The 22,959-nt window shown below is 36.9% G+C and overlaps 1 protein-coding gene across 6 annotated transcripts in view; it reads right to left on the bottom strand.

The window, feature by feature from the left end:
* LOC121384128 (dynamin-1-like) overlaps nucleotides 1-22,959 on the bottom strand; it is an 80,434-nt gene that overhangs the window by 43,803 nt on the left and 13,672 nt on the right. For all 6 annotated transcript variants that reach the window (XM_041514372.1, XM_041514373.1, XM_041514370.1 and 3 more), the window contains exons 2-5: nucleotides 8,230-8,303; nucleotides 4,503-4,652; nucleotides 3,390-3,593; nucleotides 1,058-1,156 (exon numbers count right to left, since the gene is read on the bottom strand). In XM_041514372.1, coding sequence (XP_041370306.1) covers nucleotides 1,058-1,156; nucleotides 3,390-3,593; nucleotides 4,503-4,652; nucleotides 8,230-8,303 — 527 coding nt within the window. The remainder of the gene's footprint in view (nucleotides 1-1,057; nucleotides 1,157-3,389; nucleotides 3,594-4,502; nucleotides 4,653-8,229; nucleotides 8,304-22,959) is intronic.

Below are 22,959 nucleotides of genomic sequence, written 5' to 3' on the forward strand. Positions count from 1 at the left end.
CAATGCAAAATTTCTATTGATTTTGTCTGTTTTTTGTTTTGCTTTAACATTACTGAAGCACCTGAATGTGTTTGAAGAAAATTCTGTGATTAAAAAATTGTACATTTTACGAAATATGGATTTCAAGTGAAATTACGGTTAGATATGCTATATTTATTGTGTACAAAGCCACAAGGGCGCGAAAAGTGACTGTCGTTGACCGTAAAGTTATAACTTTAGTTTTCCTGTGAACTCAGCTGCTTTGCAAGCTACACGTTTTTAACTGCAAAAACACTTATTCTCTTATTGGTTGGATTTTTGGTCAACAAATTGTTATTGTCAGTTGTGATTTGTGAATTCATCATTATTAGTATAACCAGTGGCGTAACGGGAACAGTTGTCTCTTAGGGGTGTTTTGTTAAAATATGGAATTTTGCATTAATTTTACCCATTTTTCACCCAATATGAAAATAAACATATATTTATGCATGTACCTTACAGCTTTCTTCAAATTAAAAAAAGAAACCTGATGGAAATTTCTGGGTAAGTACATCTACACCACTCCCCTGAAAATGTCACTGAGAAGTAGCGGAAGTACAACGAACTATTTCTCAATGCGGCAGTATGTAGTCGTGCACCGGCTAGTTATGCAAATCAACATCCGGTCTTGAAATACAAAATTCATTGATTTATTTATTTATTTTTCATAATTTACGTGATTTAAAGGAGGGTAATAAATAAAATACCACACTCGTTTTCGCTAGATATAATTTTTACGAAACTGAGGTCAGATACGTTTGGGAAGTTCACTCGTTTCGTAAAAATGAAATCTAGCGAAAACTCGTATAGTATTCTATATATATTATATCATATCAACTGATACAAATGTCACACCATTTAATACTAAACAATTTCGAAATGACCAATCATAGTACTTTGTAATGACTAACAGTGGGTTTGGCTTTAGGTCACATGGTGTTGAGCTGGCAGGTAAAATAAGTCAAAGAATGATGTATCTCATGAGGAAAGATATAGTAGAAATCCTGACGTGTAGAACTACATGTATATCTGAGCTCACCTCGTCGCAGTGGCAGAAGTCTGTTTTCCAGAATGTCGCGAGCATCAGTTCCATCGTCCATCAAATCAAGCTTTGTAATAACTCCAATCGTCCGCGTCCCTGAAACAAATAGCAGATACATCATCTTATGAATTTTTTTTATCACATAACACTTCGCTACCAGTATTTTAGTAAGTAGAATCACATAATCCTTCACTACCAGTATTTTAATAAGTAGAATCACATAATCCTTCACTACCAGTATTTTAGTAAGTAGTATCACATAATCCTTCACTACCAGTATTTTAGTAAGTAATATCACATAATCCTTCACTACCAGTATTTTAGTAAGTAGTATCACATAATCCTTCACTACCAGTATTTTAGTAAGTAGTATCACATAACCCTTCACTACTAGTATTTTAGCAAGTAGTATCACATAACACTTCACTACCAGTATTTTAGTAAGTAGTATCACATACATGTAACCCTTCACAACCAGTATTTTAATTAGTATCGTCATATAATCCTTTACTACCAGTATTTTAGTAAGTAGTTTGCATAACAAAACTTGCCTCATTAACCATAGATTTATCGGCTCAATAGACCATTTACGTACCAGTTGATGTCATGAGATAACACAATAACGGGAGCTGGGTGGCTGAACCATTAGAGGTTCTAACATAGATTGTGTAATTTGAGATGTTTCATCAGCTCCCATGTATGGAAAAAGGCTAATTACAGAATATTATCATTTCTCACTTTAAATATTTAACAAATTCCTGCAATATGTATGCTAGCAAAATAGTCTAAACACCCTTGCTCCTTGCTCAAGTCTTATCAACCTTCTGAATACTGGATTAACTTTGGACAAAAATACATTGAGGAGGTACAAGAGTTTAGCTTTTAGTCATATATTTTTCTTTTAAAAAATTTATAAGTAAATAAAATAATGTTCATATGTGATAGGATAAGTATTATTTTTGTGTGTTTTTATAATTTGAAAGACATTTTGTAGTTCATGGTGTTTAAAATTATGCAAAAAACCCCACAATAAAGACTTAAAGACATTTGTGACCAGAATTCCAGTATTTACAGCCATTATTCCCAATTACTGTGCCTTATGGACCACAATGCTTTTTGAAATGATCTATGATTCATATTCTAATATTTCCTCATTTTCGTTGTCGATAAAATGGTTAAATTAATTACCAAGTTAGCTGTCACAGTCAGCTATCAATTCCACAAAATAATCGCAACATTCCGCCATTGTTGTCAAGTGAAAATACTCACTGAAAAACAAATTTTCAACAAAAAATTCCCAGGTACAAAAAGTAAAGGAGCCAATTTTAGTCTTGATCAAAACTACAGTGAAACTCCTCTAAACCGGACACCCTCAGAACCAAGTAAAACGTCCGCTTTTAAGAGGTATCTGGTTTATAGAGGTTCTCTTCTGTACAGATATTTAACCTTTAGACTACTGGATTAATTTTTAACAAAAACCACGTTGAGTGGGTACAAGTTTATAATTTTTACTCACATATATTCACTTAAATGTTTTATAAAAACATGAAATAAAGGTTTTTTGTAATTTTTATTATTTTAGATCGGCTAATGGTGATTAAAATTAGGCAAAAAAACTAAAAAGTTGCGTTTACTTACGGGTATTTATGTCCATTATTCCCGATAACAGTGGTTTTCTGACCAGAATTTTTTTTTAAAACCCGAACTAAGATTCATATTGCAATATTTGGTAATTTTCGTTGTTGGTAAAACTATCAAATTTATTATCAAATTAGCTGTCACAATCAGCTATCGATCCCTGAAAATTACAGCGACGTGCCGCCATTGTTGTCAAGCGAAAATACTTGCCGAAAACCACATTTTGAACTCAAAATTTCAAGGTATTTTCAATTGAAAAAATCAAAACAAAAGCCACCATTTTGAAAAAAAATCTTTTTTCTTTAATTATATTTCGGTTTCCGGTGAGTGTCGTGTGCAAAACGGCGGGGAAATATAAATTGTGGAATGCACTGTATACAGTGTACAGTATATCGACCGACATCTCGATATCTCGCCTGCAGTAGTCAGAAGGTTAAAAGGGGACCACACAAAATGTCTGGTTTTGAGGGAATTCCGCTTTACAGAGGGTCTAGTTTTGAGAGGTTTCACTGTATTTCCTATTATTTCATTATTTGCGGTCATTCACGTGCAAAATGGCAGGAAATATGAATTAGTGAATGCACTAAAAGTGGTATACAGTGTCAGCTTGCGTGACATCGTGCGAGATATCTAACATGCAGTATCCAAACATTAAAACAAATTCTAATTTCAACATTGTCTGTACACACACCTTGTGGGTCGACCTCCTTGGCTATCTTGAGTGCGTCCGAGTTGGCGAGATCGGTGTTGGCGGGCGACACGGCCAGGATGAGACAGCTCTCCTTGGAGATGAACTCCAGCAGCATCGTGCGGATCTGGATCTCGATGTCGGCCGGCTGGTCGCCCACGGGAACCTTCGTCATGCCCGGCAAGTCAATCAGAGTGAGGTTCAGAACTGTAAATAACACACCGTCATCACAACTAACAAACTTTACAGGTTAATCACAGTGAGGTTCAGTACTGTAAATAACACACCGTCATCACAACTAACAAACTTTACAAGCCAATGTTGTTGGGGTTTTTTAATTCTGAAGTGCCTAAAATAATTGTATTTTATTCATATGTATTAGCTATTCATTTGCTGAAGAAAAAAAAAGAAGATATTTTTAGACCGTTTTTTATAGGATGACTTATCAATGGGTCAGTAAGTAAAACCTTTCACGGCTTAAAACTAATACATGATTTCGTTACTTTTTAGCACATACATAAAGTATCATTTGGTTTGCACAGAAAGAAATGTTTTATTTAATGATGCACTCAACACATTTCATTTACGGTTATATGGCGTCAGACATATGGTTAAGGACCATACAGATTTTGAGAGGAAACCCACTGTCGCCACTACATGGGCTACGCTTTCAGATTAGCAGCAAGGGATCTTTTATTTGCGCTTCCCACAGGCAGGATAGCACAAACCATGGCCTTTGTTGAACCAGTTATGGATCACTGGTCGGTGCAAGTGGTTTACACTTACCCATTGAGCCTTGCAGAGCACTCACTCAGGGTTTGGAGTCGGTATCTGGATTAAAAATCCCTTGCTTCGACTGGGATCCGAACCCAGTACCTACCAGCCTGTAGACCGATAGCCTAACCACGATGCCACCAAGGCCGGTTTGGTTTACACAGTGTCAAGTACATCATTTTGTTACTTACCATTTCAAGTATATCTTTTTACAACTTAGAATCTGACCAGTGTACCACTTTGCGATGGTATGGACAGTAGTTTTGTCACTTGCAGCGCTTCACAAATGTGATAGTATGGATAGTAGTTTTGTAACTTGGAGTGCACCAGTTTGAGACTCACCGTGTGGGGAGTACACCCGGAGGTTGATGGGAATTGATGAAATGCCTTTGTTTCCACCCGTAACACGATCCGTTTCCGCTTCAATCTCTTTACGTACATCCAGGAAATCTGTGAACTTCTTCCCTTTGACATGCAGAAATTCAGCATATTCTGAAGAGCAATAAAGACATTATTACATATTTGGGGGAGCAATAAACACCACATTATTTCTTTTTCCCCCTGAGGAGCAATAATCATATTATTACATGTACATATTAACCAATATTTATATTAAAAAAGATAAACTAGATGTTAATTTAGCAGTCACATGGTTATTTTTTAAGTGTATAGATTCATGAAAAATACTGGAGCTTGTGAATTATTTTTCATGAATCTTCACCTCCTTGCACATTCTCCATTCCATAATACATATTCTAAGAAACAATAAACACGTTATTATATATACCGAGTATACTGAGGAGCAATAAACACAAACTTATTACATATTTTGAGAAGCAATAGACATGAAAACATGTTATTACATATTTTGAGAAGCAATAAACATAAAAACATGATGTTAAATTACATATTCCAGGGTTGAAAATTAATATGAAAACCATGATCGCCAGCAGGGCCAGTTGAAGACAAATCTTACTGGCCCTTCTCAAATTTAACTAGCCCTCCAATTATCAAAGAAAGAAAGAAATGTTTTATTTAACAACACACACAACACATTTTATTTACGGTTATATGGCGTCAGACATATGGTTAAGGACCACACAGATATTGAGAGAGGAAACACGCTGTCGCCACTTCATGGGCTATTCTTTTCGATTGGCAGTAAGGGATCTGTTATATGCACCATCCCACAGACAGGGTAGTACATACCACAGCCTTTGATATGCCAGTCATGGTGCACTGGCTGGAATGAGAAATAGTCCAATTATCAAATTATAATATAAATGCACAGCCAAAATCAAAACTAAAATATTCTTTATTGAATAATAATCATGTGCTCACCGTATATAGTCTGTTTCCTTCAAAAGGAAACCGGTGAACTGGCATGTAACTTCATAATGAATACAGTTAAAATTCATATAAAAACCTGTTATCAAGTTTTAAACCCATACCAACTCAAATAAAAATTTTGGAAAGAAAAAAGAAATCCAGTAAATAATATTAATAAAAGGAATTCTTTACAAATTACCATTAAATAATGATGATTAAATCTCATTTTTAATACAGGGTGAAAACAAAATGCTAGAACAGCCGAGGTATACAGCTGGACTTGCACTGTCTCTGAAGTAAAAACAAATAATGCAATACAAAGAAAATAAAGGTAGAACTGTGCGTGCTTTAGTATATAAACCTAGTCTCAGGGTGGCATTCCTCTTTGTGGCGATGCAAGAAGGGGTACAATCTCCAGTATTGGATTTCCTCAGGAATGGACGAAGCACGCACATGTGTGTGTTTAATTTGGATATTGTAAATGCTACATTAGTATAGGCAGGCTACTAATAAAATAAATATCAAAAGAAAAAAAAATCTTTTAAAAAACCCAACATTTTACCAAAATATACGATGTACAGTCAAACTTTGTTAACTCGAAGTTGAAGGGGACGACGAAATAGTTCGAGTTTCAGGGAGTTCAAGTGTTCGAAATTCGTACAGCAGACCTCAAAGTGAAACTGCATTGCAGTATTATCATTTCGTTAATATCGGATGTTAGCACATTTCTTCTGTGTATATGATAAAACTAAGTAAATATTAACAGAAACGAGATAAATCCGATCAATATGACGTACATCTCTATGTACTTTTAATTTATTAATTGACAGTAAAGTAAAAAAAACACACGAAAACTGAAAGCACGTACTTACATATAACCGGAAGTAAGCGATAAATTAAAGTTGATATATTTTTCAAATGTCAAAACAAGGCGGAACGTAACGTTGTAATAAATTAAAATACTGAATGTCGATTAGCACTAAGTACGTTTGTTTACCAAATAAAAAATACACAATAGCAAAATTATTGTAAATCACAAAAATCATTTTATAAACCCTCACTAACATAGCGAGACATAACATAACAAATCAAAAGGCTGTATGCCAAATAGCACTAGGTTATGAACTTTTTTTTTACATATAAAACATTCACAACAGTACAAAATAATTTAGCTCTCAAATCACAAAGTACAAAGCAGAACTATCCGAAATTTTTTGTAATTAGAGATTGTTTGGCACACTTGCTTAAAAAATCGTCTTTCATTACTGTGTCTGTAATCTTGCACAGATTGATCTCTGATGTATCAGTTTCTAACATAACTAAATGACTAGTAATGAATAATTTTGAATTCACACTTAAATAGCAAATAACAAATTTGACATGATGCACTCGTTTAAGAGAAAAAACAAACTGCGTTAATTGTTATTACAACAGTTCTTTGAAGATTACAAGACTATCCGTACTTTGTGTAATGAGGCCCACTGCTGTGTACAAACACCGACAACCCAATGCAGGCATGTAGGATCATTTCGTTTCGCATATTCAGCGATCTATTATTCTGTAATTACCGCGTGTATCATCGATAGCCGAGACCAGTTGGGGCACTCACGCTTGGCTTGGGTGACAATTCATTTTTCTTTAAAGTATTACCGGTACAGTTAAAAGGCTCAGTCACTCCACAAACTTCGAGTTTTGGAAGTGCAATATCCCTTATTTTTTTATGGTGGGACCACAAAATTACTTTGAGAAATAGAGTTTTTCGAATGTTCGAAGTTTGAGTGTTCGAAGTCTGTTATTACTAGTTTGTATAGCAGTTCGGTCAGGACCGCCGTTTCACTTCGAGAGATCGACGTTTACGAAAGATCGAAGTTTGAGTTATCGAAGGGCGACCGTATTTAGTTATTATATTACATAGCATAACGGTGTACTTATTGTTTATTACAGTAACATTTGAACAGTTATGTCATTATTTAAGTCTTGGTGTCAAGACTATAGATCTGATATATTCTTATATAATGCAAATCGCTTAAATTTAAAACAATATCGACAATAACAATCAGTTAACCAACCTTTGGAATAAGCTCTGGGCTGTAGTAATGGAAAAGGTCATTGCCATTTGTATATATGCGTTAGTGTGAGTTAAAACTACAAGATATATTTTGATTTTGTCCCAGAATAATGTAAGCTAATTAAATATGATTCTTTTAACCATAACAATTGTCAAATAGTAGCTCTACTAGATAATTATGGGTATCCAGTCCATTCTAATAAGCCGACCACTTCTAGATTTAAAAAATACACGCAATGTCTTCAATATATTTTGAGCTCTATTTTTAGAAAATCTGGCCCAAAGCCACAGAAGCTGAATCTGGCACTGTCAAAATATAGAGCATGTTCTGTGTCTTCTGCTGCTGTAGTTTGCGCCAACCCAGATGCGATGTGTTTTGTCACATCCAGACCCTAATATCGATGGTCACCTAACGGACTACCTTTGTAAAATTTTCAATCACCCATAGCCAATAAAGATTGCCACAGGCGACTGCTAATTTTCAACCCTGATATTCCAAGGAGCACTAAGCACAATGTTGTTATATGAAAATCATGAACAGACTTTTGTAATGCCAAATAATCAGCATACTCTAGTTAACATTAAGCATATGGTTATTTCTACTTACATATAGAGTTGTCACAGACTTGTGTGTCAGTGAGTGATAAAACTACACGTATATGCTACCTGTACCTGTGTTGCAGTTGATCAGCTGTAGGACGAGCGGTCGTCGGGTTACGATACCAGACCCTCGGGGCAGAAAGTCTCTGAAAAAAACATATGTGTGTTACATTTCAGAAAAACGTCAAAGTAATATTTCAGAAATACAAAACTGTCAGTTGGTAGGATTCGAACCTATTGCACCGAATCGATTCACATGGCATTTGACATCCCATGTCCTTAACCGGTTGGCCATAGGGACATCCACAAAAATGGAAGCCCAATTAACAGTAGTTAAGAATGTGTTCTGTCAAACACTTGCTTTGAAACTAATGTAACAGTTTGGTTTTGATATACACCAATTCTTAAATTGCATATTCTGGAAAAAGAAAAAGAAGCAGTTCAGAGAAAGTCATTATAGAACAGTTTAGTTTAGATACATATATATACAGTGGATGTATGCTAGAAACATACAGATGCAGGTCACTAACTAACATCTGAGCCAAATGCACAGCATCACAGATTACAACGTTCGGTTTTGTCTAAACCAGCAACAGAATTAAACTACATACTAGTATGTATATACACTGAGTGTATGATATCACCTCTGCTGATGCTAGCTACGTGTTTTTTGTTTCGTTTTGTAGTGTTTGGTTTTTTGTGTGCAATTGGTGAGTTTTCTAACTGATTTATTGCTACACCACCATAATTATACATATGATTATTTTGCTAAATGACATCATTTTGGAAAGCGACATCATCTTCCTTGGCCTTAGGTTCCAGTCTTGTTTACTTATGTTGGAAGTAATTCTGTCTGATTTTTGTTCATTGATGTGCTGTGTAATAAATAGAATATTACACTTGTTCCCAAAAGAAACCATTTATATTACAGCTCCTGTGTTTTTGATAGTACATGTACATCACAAGCGAAATGTTTGAAAACACATTTTTTGTAATATAAATGGTCTCTTGCAGAACTCATTTAGTATTTTCTATTATTACACCGAGGTGAATGAGATACCCATGTGATATTTATAGTCTTTTCACATTGTGCAATATGCTTTTTGAGAGGTCATGACCTCTGATCAGGCGATCAACTGAGCCACACAGTACAACTCTGCATAGATCTTCATGCAACAAGTGTGTGCATGGTTCTTTCAATTCATATTTTTAAATCGGAAAAATACTTTCTGTCAATTATTATAATTAATGCTAGCAGCATAATTTAACAAAATATATATTTTAATAATTTTGTTTAGCCTTGAATATGTTTATAATATTGATTGTGTAAACTTCATTGATAGATGTGTGGCCTAGGAATGCAAAGTTTCATTGATAAATAGCTAAAAGAAATGACCACAACATGACATCATTTTGCTAAATGATGTTATTCGGTAAGCAACATAATTTTTTCAGTCTTTAATCTGTGCATTTTCATGTCTTGTTTAGTAATTTTTGAAGTCATTCTATGTAACTTTTATTCATTGATGTCCAGTGTAATAAATAAAATACTACGCTTGTTCCCGAAAGCAACCATTTATATTACAACTCATGTTTTCGATCGTCCATGTACATCACAAGAAAAATGATTGAAAACACACTCTTAAAATAAATGGTCTCTCACAGGAACTTGTTTAGTATTCTCTATATATGCTACTGAAATTTGCAGAAACAACAACTGGGCCAGCTGCACTGCCTGCTAGACAACTGTTATAATCTGGACCGCAGAAGAAAAAATATGCTAATTTCGTACACTGCAAGAATGTCACATCCTATTGATCAATACTAGCATTAACCGTTTAACCTACATAAATATGCATGTACACCGATATAAACGTAAACAGATTTCCACCTTATATCTCTACCGCCATCTATAGTGGCTCTACACTTTGTTGTTAAATAAATATTTCTTTGATAATGAGGCAACAAGCCTCTATAATTGGCAGTGGCATTTCCATGAGGGTATAACTGCAGATGGTAGACAGTGTACATCCTGGGGCAAGTGGAGAATCAATATTAGTCAGTCATGTAGAATATCTATAGCTAAACACTCCCGGCAGGTAAAACCAAATCCATAACCATTGCTCAGTGATTTACTATAACAGTATCACTCTTTTCAAATCAGCAATGTTGGGATATTTTATTGTAAAGATTACACTATACAGAAAAACACTATCATGTAAATTAAATGCACACTAAAACTAAAAATATACAACTGTATACATAAAATGTTTGTTATGTTTAACAAGACCACTACAGAGAACATTAATATTAATCATAGGCTGCTGGATGCCGACCATTTGATAACTCTGACATACAGGTACACGTATAGTTCTTAAAGGAAACCTGCAACATTTGATAACTGACATACAGGTACACGTATAGTTCTTAAAGGAAACCTGCAACATTTGATAACTGACATACAGGTACACGTATAGTTCTTAAAGGAAACCTGCAACATTTGATAACTCTGACATACAGGTACACGTATAGTTCTTAAAGGAAACCTGCAACATTTGATAACTGACATACAGGTACACGTATAGTTCTTAAAGGAAACCTGCAACATTTTCCCATTAGCAGCAAGAGAACGTTCATATGCAGTCCCCCAAAAAAGTTTGTTTTGTTTAACAACACCACTAGAGAACATTGATTAATTAATCATCGGCTATTGAATGTCAAACATTTGATAATTCTGAGGAAACCTGCTACATTTTTCCTGATGCAGCAAAGGATCTTTTATATGCAGTTTCCCACAGACAGGAAAGCACATACCATGGCTTTTTTCCAGTTGTGGTGCACTGGTTGGAATGAGAAAAACCCCAATCAACTGAATGGATCAACCGAGGTGGTTCGATCCTGTGACAGAAGCACCTCAAGCGAGCACTCAACTGACTGAGCTAATGCACTGGACACGTACCATATACAACAGCTTCTAATTTACCAGAAAATTTGTCTACGGGGAGGGAAGGGGGGGGAGGGGGTCAACCCTACAACCTATGTACTGAGGCAATACAACCGTGTAGAAATACAATGTACCCAAGTCTGTACATGCAGGTGAAAGAACAATTTCTACCATCATCATTAAATTAATCATTAATGAATCAGAACTGAGCCTGTTATATCAACCAGGTGTTCAACTAAATCACCAAATGAAGATTAATGTGAAGAATATATAAATAATAAATTTAAAAAGAGAAGAAAGAAGCCAATTTGGCAATTAATATATGCCATCATCTATATTTGCTTTATAACAGTGTAAAAGTGTGTAAATATAAAAGTGTGACCCCCCTCCCCACTTTTTGGCACCTTCCTATGCCACTGCAATTTTGTTGCAGTTGATTTAATGAAGCCCAACTGCATATTTGATAACACATTTTCAAACCTTCACTTGATCAATTGTTTAACAATAATTTGTCCTCACACTTAAAAAAATATTTTATTTTTATTATTTTTTATTTTTGTTTATGGTTTTCTATTTGTTATTTTTTGCTGGGTTTTTTTTTTTTTTCTAATCCTAAACACATGTAAATGAATGTGTTAATCCTATTTAAAAGTCTGTCAGATTAAAATACATCAAATACATTCATGATGTGTTTTAATACACCTCCTAATTTAAAATTCAGAGTTATACAAAGCATCAGCTGAGACAATATATGTCACATAGTACAGTTCATGTATATGTTACAGTCAATCTGTGAAATCAGTCATTACGCGTAATGCCTAAAAAAATCAGTCACTTCGCGAAGTTCCTGTGACCACCAGGCAATACGCGAAATGACTGAAAATCCCAGGCATTACACGGAATGACTGAAAATCATGACCAGACATTACACAGAATGACTAAAGTGATTCACGTCTTATTACTGACACTTGTATAAATGTAGGCTTTTGGTATTAAAAGTTGATAAAATCACATTTTAAGAACAAACAAGGATAACTTTATTGATTGTATGATTTAAAATACTACTTAACATGAATTATTTATTATTATACAATAACTAAATTAAAGCATTGTATATTTGTTTACTAACAAATTAATGTTTATGTGGTTTAATAATAGTTAAACAAACAACAAAGAATCTGCTGTATTATTGATGTCTTTTCATCCCTGATTAGTTGTAATGGTACTACTTGCAGTGGCCTCTTCTAATCCTTGCAGTGGCCTCTTCTAATCCCTTAGTACAAATATGTGATTACAACACCATATGACTTTCATCTTTATAAAACTAAACATGTTTGTGGGGTTTACTCTAAAGTTCTTCTGTTGTAACCAGTGCATGATGTCAGAGTCCTATGAAGATAAATTTAAAACTGAGCTTTACAAAAAGTATGAAGTTTGTAGAAAAGTGTTAATTCCAAAAGATGCATATTTCACAATGCTAGAAGATCTCAAAACAGCAGCAGCTGATACTGGAACAAAGAGCAGACATGGATACTATCTGCTATCAAAGTAAGTGTATTTCAATACATTCAACGTGTTTATTCATTCATAAATTCTAATACTACAATATTTCTATTACTACAATATTTTTCAAATTAATTAAATTTCCTATCCTAATTAATATCCAGTCTCACAATGCTTCCCCATAAATGTTTAGTTTCATTGCACTCAAAGAATATAATTATGTGACATGGTGTGTGGATGAGTGTTAAAATTGAGTATTTAATGTTCAATTTTTTTTTTCCAGAGTTCGGTAATGATCTTAAAATAAGAGTTATAATCGGTATTAGGATGAAAGTACACTTAAGGTGGAAATGGAGTACAGACTTTTTCTGGTGATTGCTATGAGTTTATAAAGGCATAAAACAATATATTGATATTGAAAGCAATAAGATATACGTAAATGTTAATTTTAATAATAAAATCATACACTATTAGCCAGACATGTTACAGATAGCATTACTGGCACAAGCACGGTAAAATATGTCTTGGGCATTATGCCTTTAATGTTACTCTTCCACTGTTTTCTGTCTTTGAGTTTGAGTGCCATATATTAACCCTGCATTAAGAAAATACCCATTTAAAAATATTCATCAACTACACAGAAAACATTTATCGTCAAAATGTTTTTAGACTATTGGATTTATGCAAATTAAGGAACATTTAAAAATTCCTATGGTCCAATTATATTTACAAAATGTTAATTTCCCTTTCTCTCTGGCCATGAACTGAAGATTTTAAAGTTTAGCCTTGAAAATTCAACATTTAGTGAATGTTCCTGGGTTGTTTTTTTTCAGGTTTGAGATACTGCAGTGTGGCGATGTTGAAAAACTCATCAAAAAGCGCGTTAACCCAAGGGAGAATCCTGTTTATTATGTTAGCATAGAAGAAACATATGATGTGGTTAGGCGTGCACATATAGCCACAGGACATAGTGGTCGAGATCGCATGACCAAAGAAATCAACAAAAAGTATGCAAACATCACTCGCGATGTTCTCAATCTTTTCAAGTCTTATTGTCATGAATGTCAGAAGAAACGTAAGCGCCCAAGGATTAAGGGTGTTGTAGTGCGCCCCATTCTCACAAATCAGTTCGCTTCTCGTGCACAAATTGATCTTATTGATATGCAGTCCATGGCCCAAAAATCATTTAAGTGGATTTTTGTCTATCAAGACCACCTAACCAAGTTTGTCATTCTTCAAGCCCTAACTTCAAAGCGTGCTGCTGAGATCGCTCATCACCTGCTTGATATATTCCTTGTCATTAGTGCCCCATCTATTCTCCAGAGCGACAGTGGAAGTGAATTCACAGCAGAGGTTATCAGTGAACTGAAAATTGTGTGGCCCAGGCTGGTTATGGTCCATGGTAAACCTCGACACCCTCAAAGTCAGGGGTCTGTGGAAAGGACAAATGGTGATATCAAGGATATGCTTGTTGCATGGATGGGAGATAATGACACAAATGGTTGGTCAGTAGGCATAAAATTTGTTCAATTCCAAAAGAATTCGAGTTATCATTCAGGAATACAGAGATCGCCATATGCTGCCATGTTTGGATGTGAAGCCAAAGTTGGCTTAACATCGTCGTCTTTGCCAACAGAAGTAGTTGTACGGATGCAAAGTGAGGATGATCTTATATCTGCCATATCCAATGTACCAATCGTCCTAGAACATACTGCTGCTGATATACAAGAATCAGTACCAAGCACCAGTCAGGAACCAACACCGAGCAGCAGTCATGAAGTCATGCCAAACACTAGTCAGGAACCAGATGAGTGGGATAGTAGACTTGACCCTGAAATGCCATTGCTCTCAGCCACAACTGATTTAGTTTTAGATTCAGCACCAGAGTATGGTGGTCCACCTTTGATCAGTCCTGCTCCAGTTACTGTCTCAGCTGATTTACTCAAGGCTCGTATAGACAGTATCTTAAATGAGAGAAATGGTGCGAGTTCCTCCCAGATGACAGGCTGAGCGTATGGTCAAGAGAAGTAAACTGGAGCTAACAAGTGGACAGGTGGGAGACAACGTAGCTGTACCTATCCCTCTTGTGGATAGGGGACGCGGTGACCCACAAAATATTCTCGGAATAATCATAGACCGTGATGAGAACGATATGTACACAATTTGTGTGAAAGCAGGGATTCTAAAAGGGAAGTTTACACGCAATCAGTTTGATTTGTGCCCCCAGCGTTTACTTACTGATGCTGATGTAATGCCTGAGGTTTTCAGTCATTTCGCGTATTGCCTGGTGGTCACAGGAACTTCGCGAAGTGACTGATTTGTTTAGGCATTACGCGTAATGACTGATTTCACAGATTGACTGTAACATATATATAACCATGTATGTTACAGTGGAGGCAGACGTCAACACAACTATTTTATCAGACTGTGTGCTGACTATCCATGAACACACTCCTGTACCTATAGTAATGTGCACAGAGCTCTCCTGATCAATATCCAATTGACGGATCTGCACATGGGCCTCTGACCAGCGAACACCGATATTCAATCTCAACGGCAATGCCTGCCAAGATGTCTCCCAACGACTGGAAAATCAATGCTGCCTCCACGAGAATCAAGAGCCGGTCGGCTCCGTCTGTCAGCTGGTAGAAGCAGCAGCAAGCAGGAATTATTCTCAGGCACAATTCTAGATTCATGTATTAGCAGACACATAGTAAATTCTGAACACGTCTCATCAAGAGTCCAAACATCTTTGTGGTATGGGGCTTGCATGTGCAGCAATAAGACACAAGATTTATCCTTCTTAATGGAAAGTACTCTTACTTATACAATGTACATTTTAATTTTTAAATATATATATATATATATAAGATGATTGTAAATATACATGCCTCCAATGAATTTGATACAGCCAATGTACACACTAAAAAAACCCCCCATAAACCAACCCATTTACATTTTAGTCCATAGCAGTGTTCAATATTAAACATTTTGAGCAGGATCCCAGTTGGATACTAACAATTCAAAATCTGGTATCCCACCTGAAAATTTAGTATCCCACTTAAATGAAATTCATAAATAACATTGGCAAAATTGGCAAAACGATTTGCTGCATCTATTTTTGCGTAATACTGACATAAATTAATATTTAGCAGTAATTCAGTGTTTCTAACATTACTAATGATAAACCTACCTGTATCAAATTTTCTGCAGATGTGGAATAAATATCTCAAATAAAATTTGAAGGGAGGAACCATCCAACAGCCACTTAGCGGTTCCCAGCATTAGACTGGGTACGAGTTGGGGGAGATATTGTAACGGCATAGCATTAGACTGCGTAAGAGCTCAAAAATACTGTTACTTAACTTCACCAATAAATGATGACTTTCAACGTTTCAGCAACAAAAAAAAATGCAGGATTAAAAAAACAAACAAGAACCTTATATGGTATCCCGGTGGGATACTGGGTTCTTGAAGTCTGGTATCCAAAATTAAATTCTGGTATCCCCGGGATACCGGCATACCGTTAATCTCGAACACTGCATAGCAACAGCAATGACATGAAAGATCTAAACTGGTACATCTGAAATGACACTTTAAAAGTGAAAAACAAGGCTATATACTCCAATAAAGCCTATTTTCAATAATTTAAGATAAAATTCAATCTGTTTCGTGAAACTTACTTTTTGTCACAAGAACAGAAGACACTTGAATAAGAAGATGAACAATTACATCCCTGTATATAGGGCACAAAGGGTTCCCAGCCACTGTTTAAAAGGTTTCGTTTAATAATGAATATTTTCTTTTTCTTTCCAAATTACGTTCTTGAAAAAAAGTTTGTTTTGTCTAAAAACACAATTAGAGCACATTGATTAATTAATCATCAGCAACTGGATGTCAAACATTTGGTCATTCTGACTTATAGTGATCATAGGAAACCTGCTACATTTTTCCTAATACAGTAAGGAATCTTTTATACAAGGCTAGCTCTAGCACTAAAACTGGCAAATTTTATTTTAATTTTGGTGAAATAATTTCAAGTATTAAAGTTTGTTTTGTTTGACACCACTAGAGTACATTGATTTATTAATCATTGTTTTTTGGATGTCAAACATTTGGTTATGAGAGTGCTTATAAAAGATCCCTTACTGCTAATAGAAAAATTGCACCAAATTATCTATTGAACTTACAAAAGCCCAGTTATTTTGTAACAAAATATCAATTAAACATTTTTCTCACATACAGGATAGCATATATGATGGCCTTTGGTATAACCGCTGGGGGATAACCGTTGGGTTGGACACTGGTTGAGACATGAAACAAATGAACTGATCCACCAAGAAAGTTCAATCCTAAGACCTAAGCACCTTAGGCGAGATTAATATCAGTCATATAAAAATCTTCAAAGACCGTCAGTAGTAGGGGAGTAGGTGGTTTCAAGTGCCTCAATACCATAACTACTAAACACTCTCCGAAGTGGTCAGACTAAGCCCACAGCTAAAAGCTGATGTGGAATGACAGGTATGTGGCACAGATAGACACAAGCACTTGTACAAGTGATTGGAGAGACAAGGACTGGGAGGTGGACATCAAAAGAAGCTGAAAGATAGGAGGTGCCAGATCAGCAGGGATTTTTTTTTTTTAAATCTACCACAAAAATACACGTAGTTCTAAACAAAAATCTTCATTCCTAAATCTGCAATGTAGAAAAAAAGAGTAATAATAATAGCATAGACAGTTGCTTCATCCTCTAAAATTATTATTATAATTAGTTAGGCACTGAATTTGCTTTTTAAGATTCCAAGGGATTGTAATGATATATGCATTTATTGATATTTTGGGATTCCATCTCATAATTTTATGCTACAGTTCCAAGATTTATGAGTACACTTGTATATAAATATAATGATAAGAAATGTAATTCCATCTGTTACTTCAGTGATTACTAATAACAAAGGTTTGCCTAACCAGTGAAAAATGGGAACAGCTAGAAACTCCCACATGAAATAGTAACACATACATGACACGCCTTAAGAATGTTGGTAATAACTGGCTTGTGATTTCAGCATGCTGATTTGTCACATTAAAACAAACACATAAACTAGGAAGTTTTCCTTTACATATTCTATTATTAATATTCTGTATTTGATGTTCTTTTGATGCAATTTGGGTGGAGTTTTTTCTTTGTTGTGTGTTTTCAGTGTACCCTGTCACAGAGTACAGATACAGTGTACAGGTATGCAGGTTAATTACAAGCACTGTTTTCTTTGATGATTGGCCTGAGACAGGTAACAGGCACCAGCACGTCAATGTAGTGATTGGGTAAATTAATTGTCTATGCATGTACACACACACACACACACACACACAATGTGACAAATGTTTCTTCAAGTCACTAGCCGAAGTGTCTGTGCATGTACACACACACACACACACACACACAATGTGACAAATGTTTCTTCAAGTCACTAGCCGAAGTGTCTGTACATGTACACACACACACAATGTGACAAATGTTTCTTCAAGTCACTAGCCGAAGTGTCTGTGCATGTACACACACACACACACACACACACACACACTCACACACACACACAATGTGACAAATGTTTCTTCAAGTCACTAGCTGAAGTGTCTGTGCATGTACACACACACACACACAATGTGACAAATGTTTCTAAGTCACTAGCCGAAGTGTCTGCATGTACACACACACACACACACACACACACACACAATGTGACAAATGTTTCTTCAAGTCACTAGCCGAAGTGTCTGTGCATGTACACACACACACACACACACAATGTGACAAATGTTTCTTCAAGTCACTAGCCGAAGTGTCTGTGCATGTACACACACACACACAATGTGACAAATGTTTCTTCAAGTCACTAGCCGAAGTGTCTGTGCTGTGTACACACACACACACAATGTGACAAATGTTTCTTCAAGTCACTAGCCGAAGTGTCTGTGCATGTACACACACACACACAATGTGACAAATGTTTCTTCAAGTCACTAGCCGAAGTGTCTGTGCATGTACACACACACACACACACAATGTGACAAATGTTTCTTCAAGTCACTAGCCGAAGTGTCTGTGCATGTACACACACACACACACACACACACACACACACACACAATGTGACAAATGTTTCTTCAAGTCACTAGCCGAAGTGTCTGTGCATGTACACACACACACAATGTGACAAATGTTTCTTCAAGTCACTAGCCGAAGTGTCTGTGCATGTACACACACACACACAATGTGACAAATGTTTCTTCAAGTCACTAGCCGAAGTGTCTGTGCATGTACACACACACACACACACTCACACACACAATGTGACAAATGTTTCTTCAAGTCACTAGCCGAAGTGTCTGTGCATGTACACACACACACACACAATGTGACAAATGTTTCTTCAAGTCACTAGCCGAAGTGTCTGTGCATGTACACACACACACACACAATGTGACAAATGTTTGTTCAAGTCACTAGCCGAAGTGTCTGTGCATGTACACACACACACAATGTGACAAATGTTTCTTCAAGTCACTAGCCGAAGTGTCTGTGCATGTACACACACACACACACACACACAATGTGACAAATGTTTCTTCAAGTCACTAGCCGAAGTGTATGTGCATGCACACACACACACACACACAATGTGACAAATGTTTCTTCAAGTCACTAGCCGAAGTGTCTGTGCATGTACACACACACACACTCTCACACACACACACATACAATGTGACAAATGTTTCTTCAAGTCACTAGCCGAAGTGTCTGTGCATATACACACACACACACACACACAATGTGACAAATGTTTCTTCAAGTCACTAGCCGAAGTGTATGTGCATGTACACATACACACACACAATGTGACAAATGTTTCTTCAAGTCACTAGCCGAAGTGTCTGTACATGTACACACACACACAATGTGACAAATGTTTCTTCAAGTCACTAGCCGAAGTGTCTGTGCATGTACACACACACACACACACACACACACACACACACACACACTCACACACACACACAATGTGACAAATGTTTCTTCAAGTCACTAGCTGAAGTGTCTGTGCATGTACACACACACACACACAATGTGACAAATGTTTCTAAGTCACTAGCCGAAGTGTCTGCATGTACACACACACACACACACACACACACACACACAATGTGACAAATGTTTCTTCAAGTCACTAGCCGAAGTGTCTGTGCATGTACACACACACACACACACACAATGTGACAAATGTTTCTTCAAGTCACTAGCCGAAGTGTCTGTGCATGTACACACACACACACACAATGTGACAAATGTTTCTTCAAGTCACTAGCCGAAGTGTCTGTGCATGTACACACACACACACAATGTGACAAATGTTTCTTCAAGTCACTAGCCGAAGTGTCTGTGCATGTACACACACACACACACACAATGTGACAAATGTTTCTTCAAGTCACTAGCCGAAGTGTCTGTGCATGTACACACACACACACAATGTGACAAATGTTTCTTCAAGTCACTAGCCGAAGTGTCTGTGCATGTACACACACACACACAATGTGACAAATGTTTCTTCAAGTCACTAGCCGAAGTGTCTGTGCATGTACACACACACACACACAATGTGACAAATGTTTCTTCAAGTCACTAGCCGAAGTGTCTGTGCATGTACACACACACACACAATGTGACAAATGTTTCTTCAAGTCACTAGCCGAAGTGTCTGTGCATGTACACACACACACACAGTGACAAATGTTTCTTCAAGTCACTAGCCGAAGTGTCTGTGCATGTACACACACACACACACACTCACACACACAATGTGACAAATGTTTCTTCAAGTCACTAGCCGAAGTGTCTGTGCATGTACACACACACACAATGTGACAAATGTTTCTTCAAGTCACTAGCCGAAGTGTCTGTGCATGTACACACACACACACACACACACAATGTGACAAATGTTTCTTCAAGTCACTAGCCGAAGTGTCTGTGCATGTACACACACACACACACAATGTGACAAATGTTTCTTCAAGTCACTAGCCGAAGTGTCTGTGCATGTACACACACACACACACAATGTGACAAATGTTTCTTCAAGTCACTAGCCGAAGTGTCTGTGCATGTACACACACACACACACAATGTGACAAATGTTTCTTCAAGTCACTAGCCGAAGTGTCTGTGCATGTACACACACACACACACAATGTGACAAATGTTTCTTCAAGTCACTAGCCGAAGTGTCTGTGCATGTACACACACACACACACAATGTGACAAATGTTTCTTCAAGTCACTAGCCGAAGTGTCTGTGCATGTACACACACACACACACAATGTGACAAATGTTTCTTCAAGTCACTAGCCGAAGTGTCTGTGCATGTACACACACACACACACAATGTGACAAATGTTTCTTCAAGTCACTAGCCGAAGTGTCTGTGCATGTACACACACACACACACACACACAATGTGACAAATGTTTCTTCAAGTCACTAGCCGAAGTGTATGTGCATGCACACACACACACACACACACAATGTGACAAATGTTTCTTCAAGTCACTAGCCGAAGTGTCTGTGCATGTACACACACACACACAATGTGACAAATGTTTTTTCAAGTCACTAGCCGAAGTGTCTGTGCATGTACACACACACACACTCTCACACACACACACACATACAATGTGACAAATGTTTCTTCAAGTCACTAGCCGAAGTGTCTGTGCATATACACACACACACACACACACACAATGTGACAAATGTTTCTTCAAGTCACTAGCCGAAGTGTATGTGCATGTACACATACACACACACAATGTGACAAATGTTTCTTCAAGTCACTAGCCGAAGTGTCTGTGCATGTACACACACACACACACAATGTGACAAATGTTTCTTCAAGCCGAAGTTTCTTCAAGTCACTAGCCGAAGTGTCTGTGCATGTACACACACACACACAATGTGACAAATGTTTCTTCAAGCCGAAGTTTCTTCAAGTCACTAGCCGAAGTGTCTGTGCATGTACACACACACACACAATGTGACAAATGTTTCTTCAAGTCACTAGCCGAAGTGTCTGTGCATGTACACACACACACACACACAATGTGACAAATGTTTCTTCAAGTCACTAGCCGAAGTGTCTGTGCATGTACACACACACACACAATGTGACAAATGTTTCTTCAAGTCACTAGCCGAAGTGTCTGTGCATGTACACACACACACACAATGTGACAAATGTTTCTTCAAGTCACTAGCCGAAGTGTCTGTGCATGTACACACACACACACAATGTGACAAATGTTTCTTCAAGTCACTAGCCGAAGTGTCTGTGCATGTACACACACACACACACACAATGTGACAAATGTTTCTTCAAGTCACTAGCCGAAGTGTCTGTGCATGTACACACACACACACAATGTGACAAATGTTTCTTCAAGTCACTAGCCGAAGTGTCTGTGCATGTACACACACACACACACACTCACACACACAATGTGACAAATGTTTCTTCAAGTCACTAGCCGAAGTGTCTGTGCATGTACACACACACACAATGTGACAAATGTTTCTTCAAGTCACTAGCCGAAGTGTCTGTGCATGTACACACACACACACACACACACACACACACAATGTGACAAATGTTTCTTCAAGTCACTAGCCGAAGTGTCTGTGCATGTACACACACACACACACACACAATGTGACAAATGTTTCTTCAAGTCACTAGCCGAAGTGTCTGTGCATGTACACACACACACTCTCACACACACACACATACAATGTGACAAATGTTTCTTCAAGTCACTAGCCGAAGTGTCTGTGCATGTACACACACACACACACACACAATGTGACAAATGTTTCTTCAAGTCACTAGCCGAAGTGTATGTGCATGTACACACACACACACACACAATGTGACAAATGTTTCTTCAAGTCACTAGCCGAAGTGTCTGTGCATGTACACACACACACACACACACACACACAATGTGACAAATGTTTCTTCAAGTCACTAGCCGAAGTGTCTGTGCATGTACACACACACACAATGTGACAAATGTTTCTTCAAGTCACTAGCCGAAGTGTCTGTGCATGTACACACACACACTCTCACACACACACACATACAATGTGACAAATGTTTCTTCAAGTCACTAGCCGAAGTGTCTGTGCATGTACACACACTCACACACACACAATGTGACAAATGTTTGTTCAAGTCACTAGCCGAAGTGTATGTGCATGTACACACACACACACACACAATGTGACAAATGTTTCTTCAAG

This window comes from Gigantopelta aegis, chromosome 10 (genome assembly GCF_016097555.1).
Source record: "Gigantopelta aegis isolate Gae_Host chromosome 10, Gae_host_genome, whole genome shotgun sequence".
NCBI classification, from domain to species: Eukaryota; Metazoa; Mollusca; class Gastropoda; order Neomphalida; family Peltospiridae; genus Gigantopelta; species Gigantopelta aegis.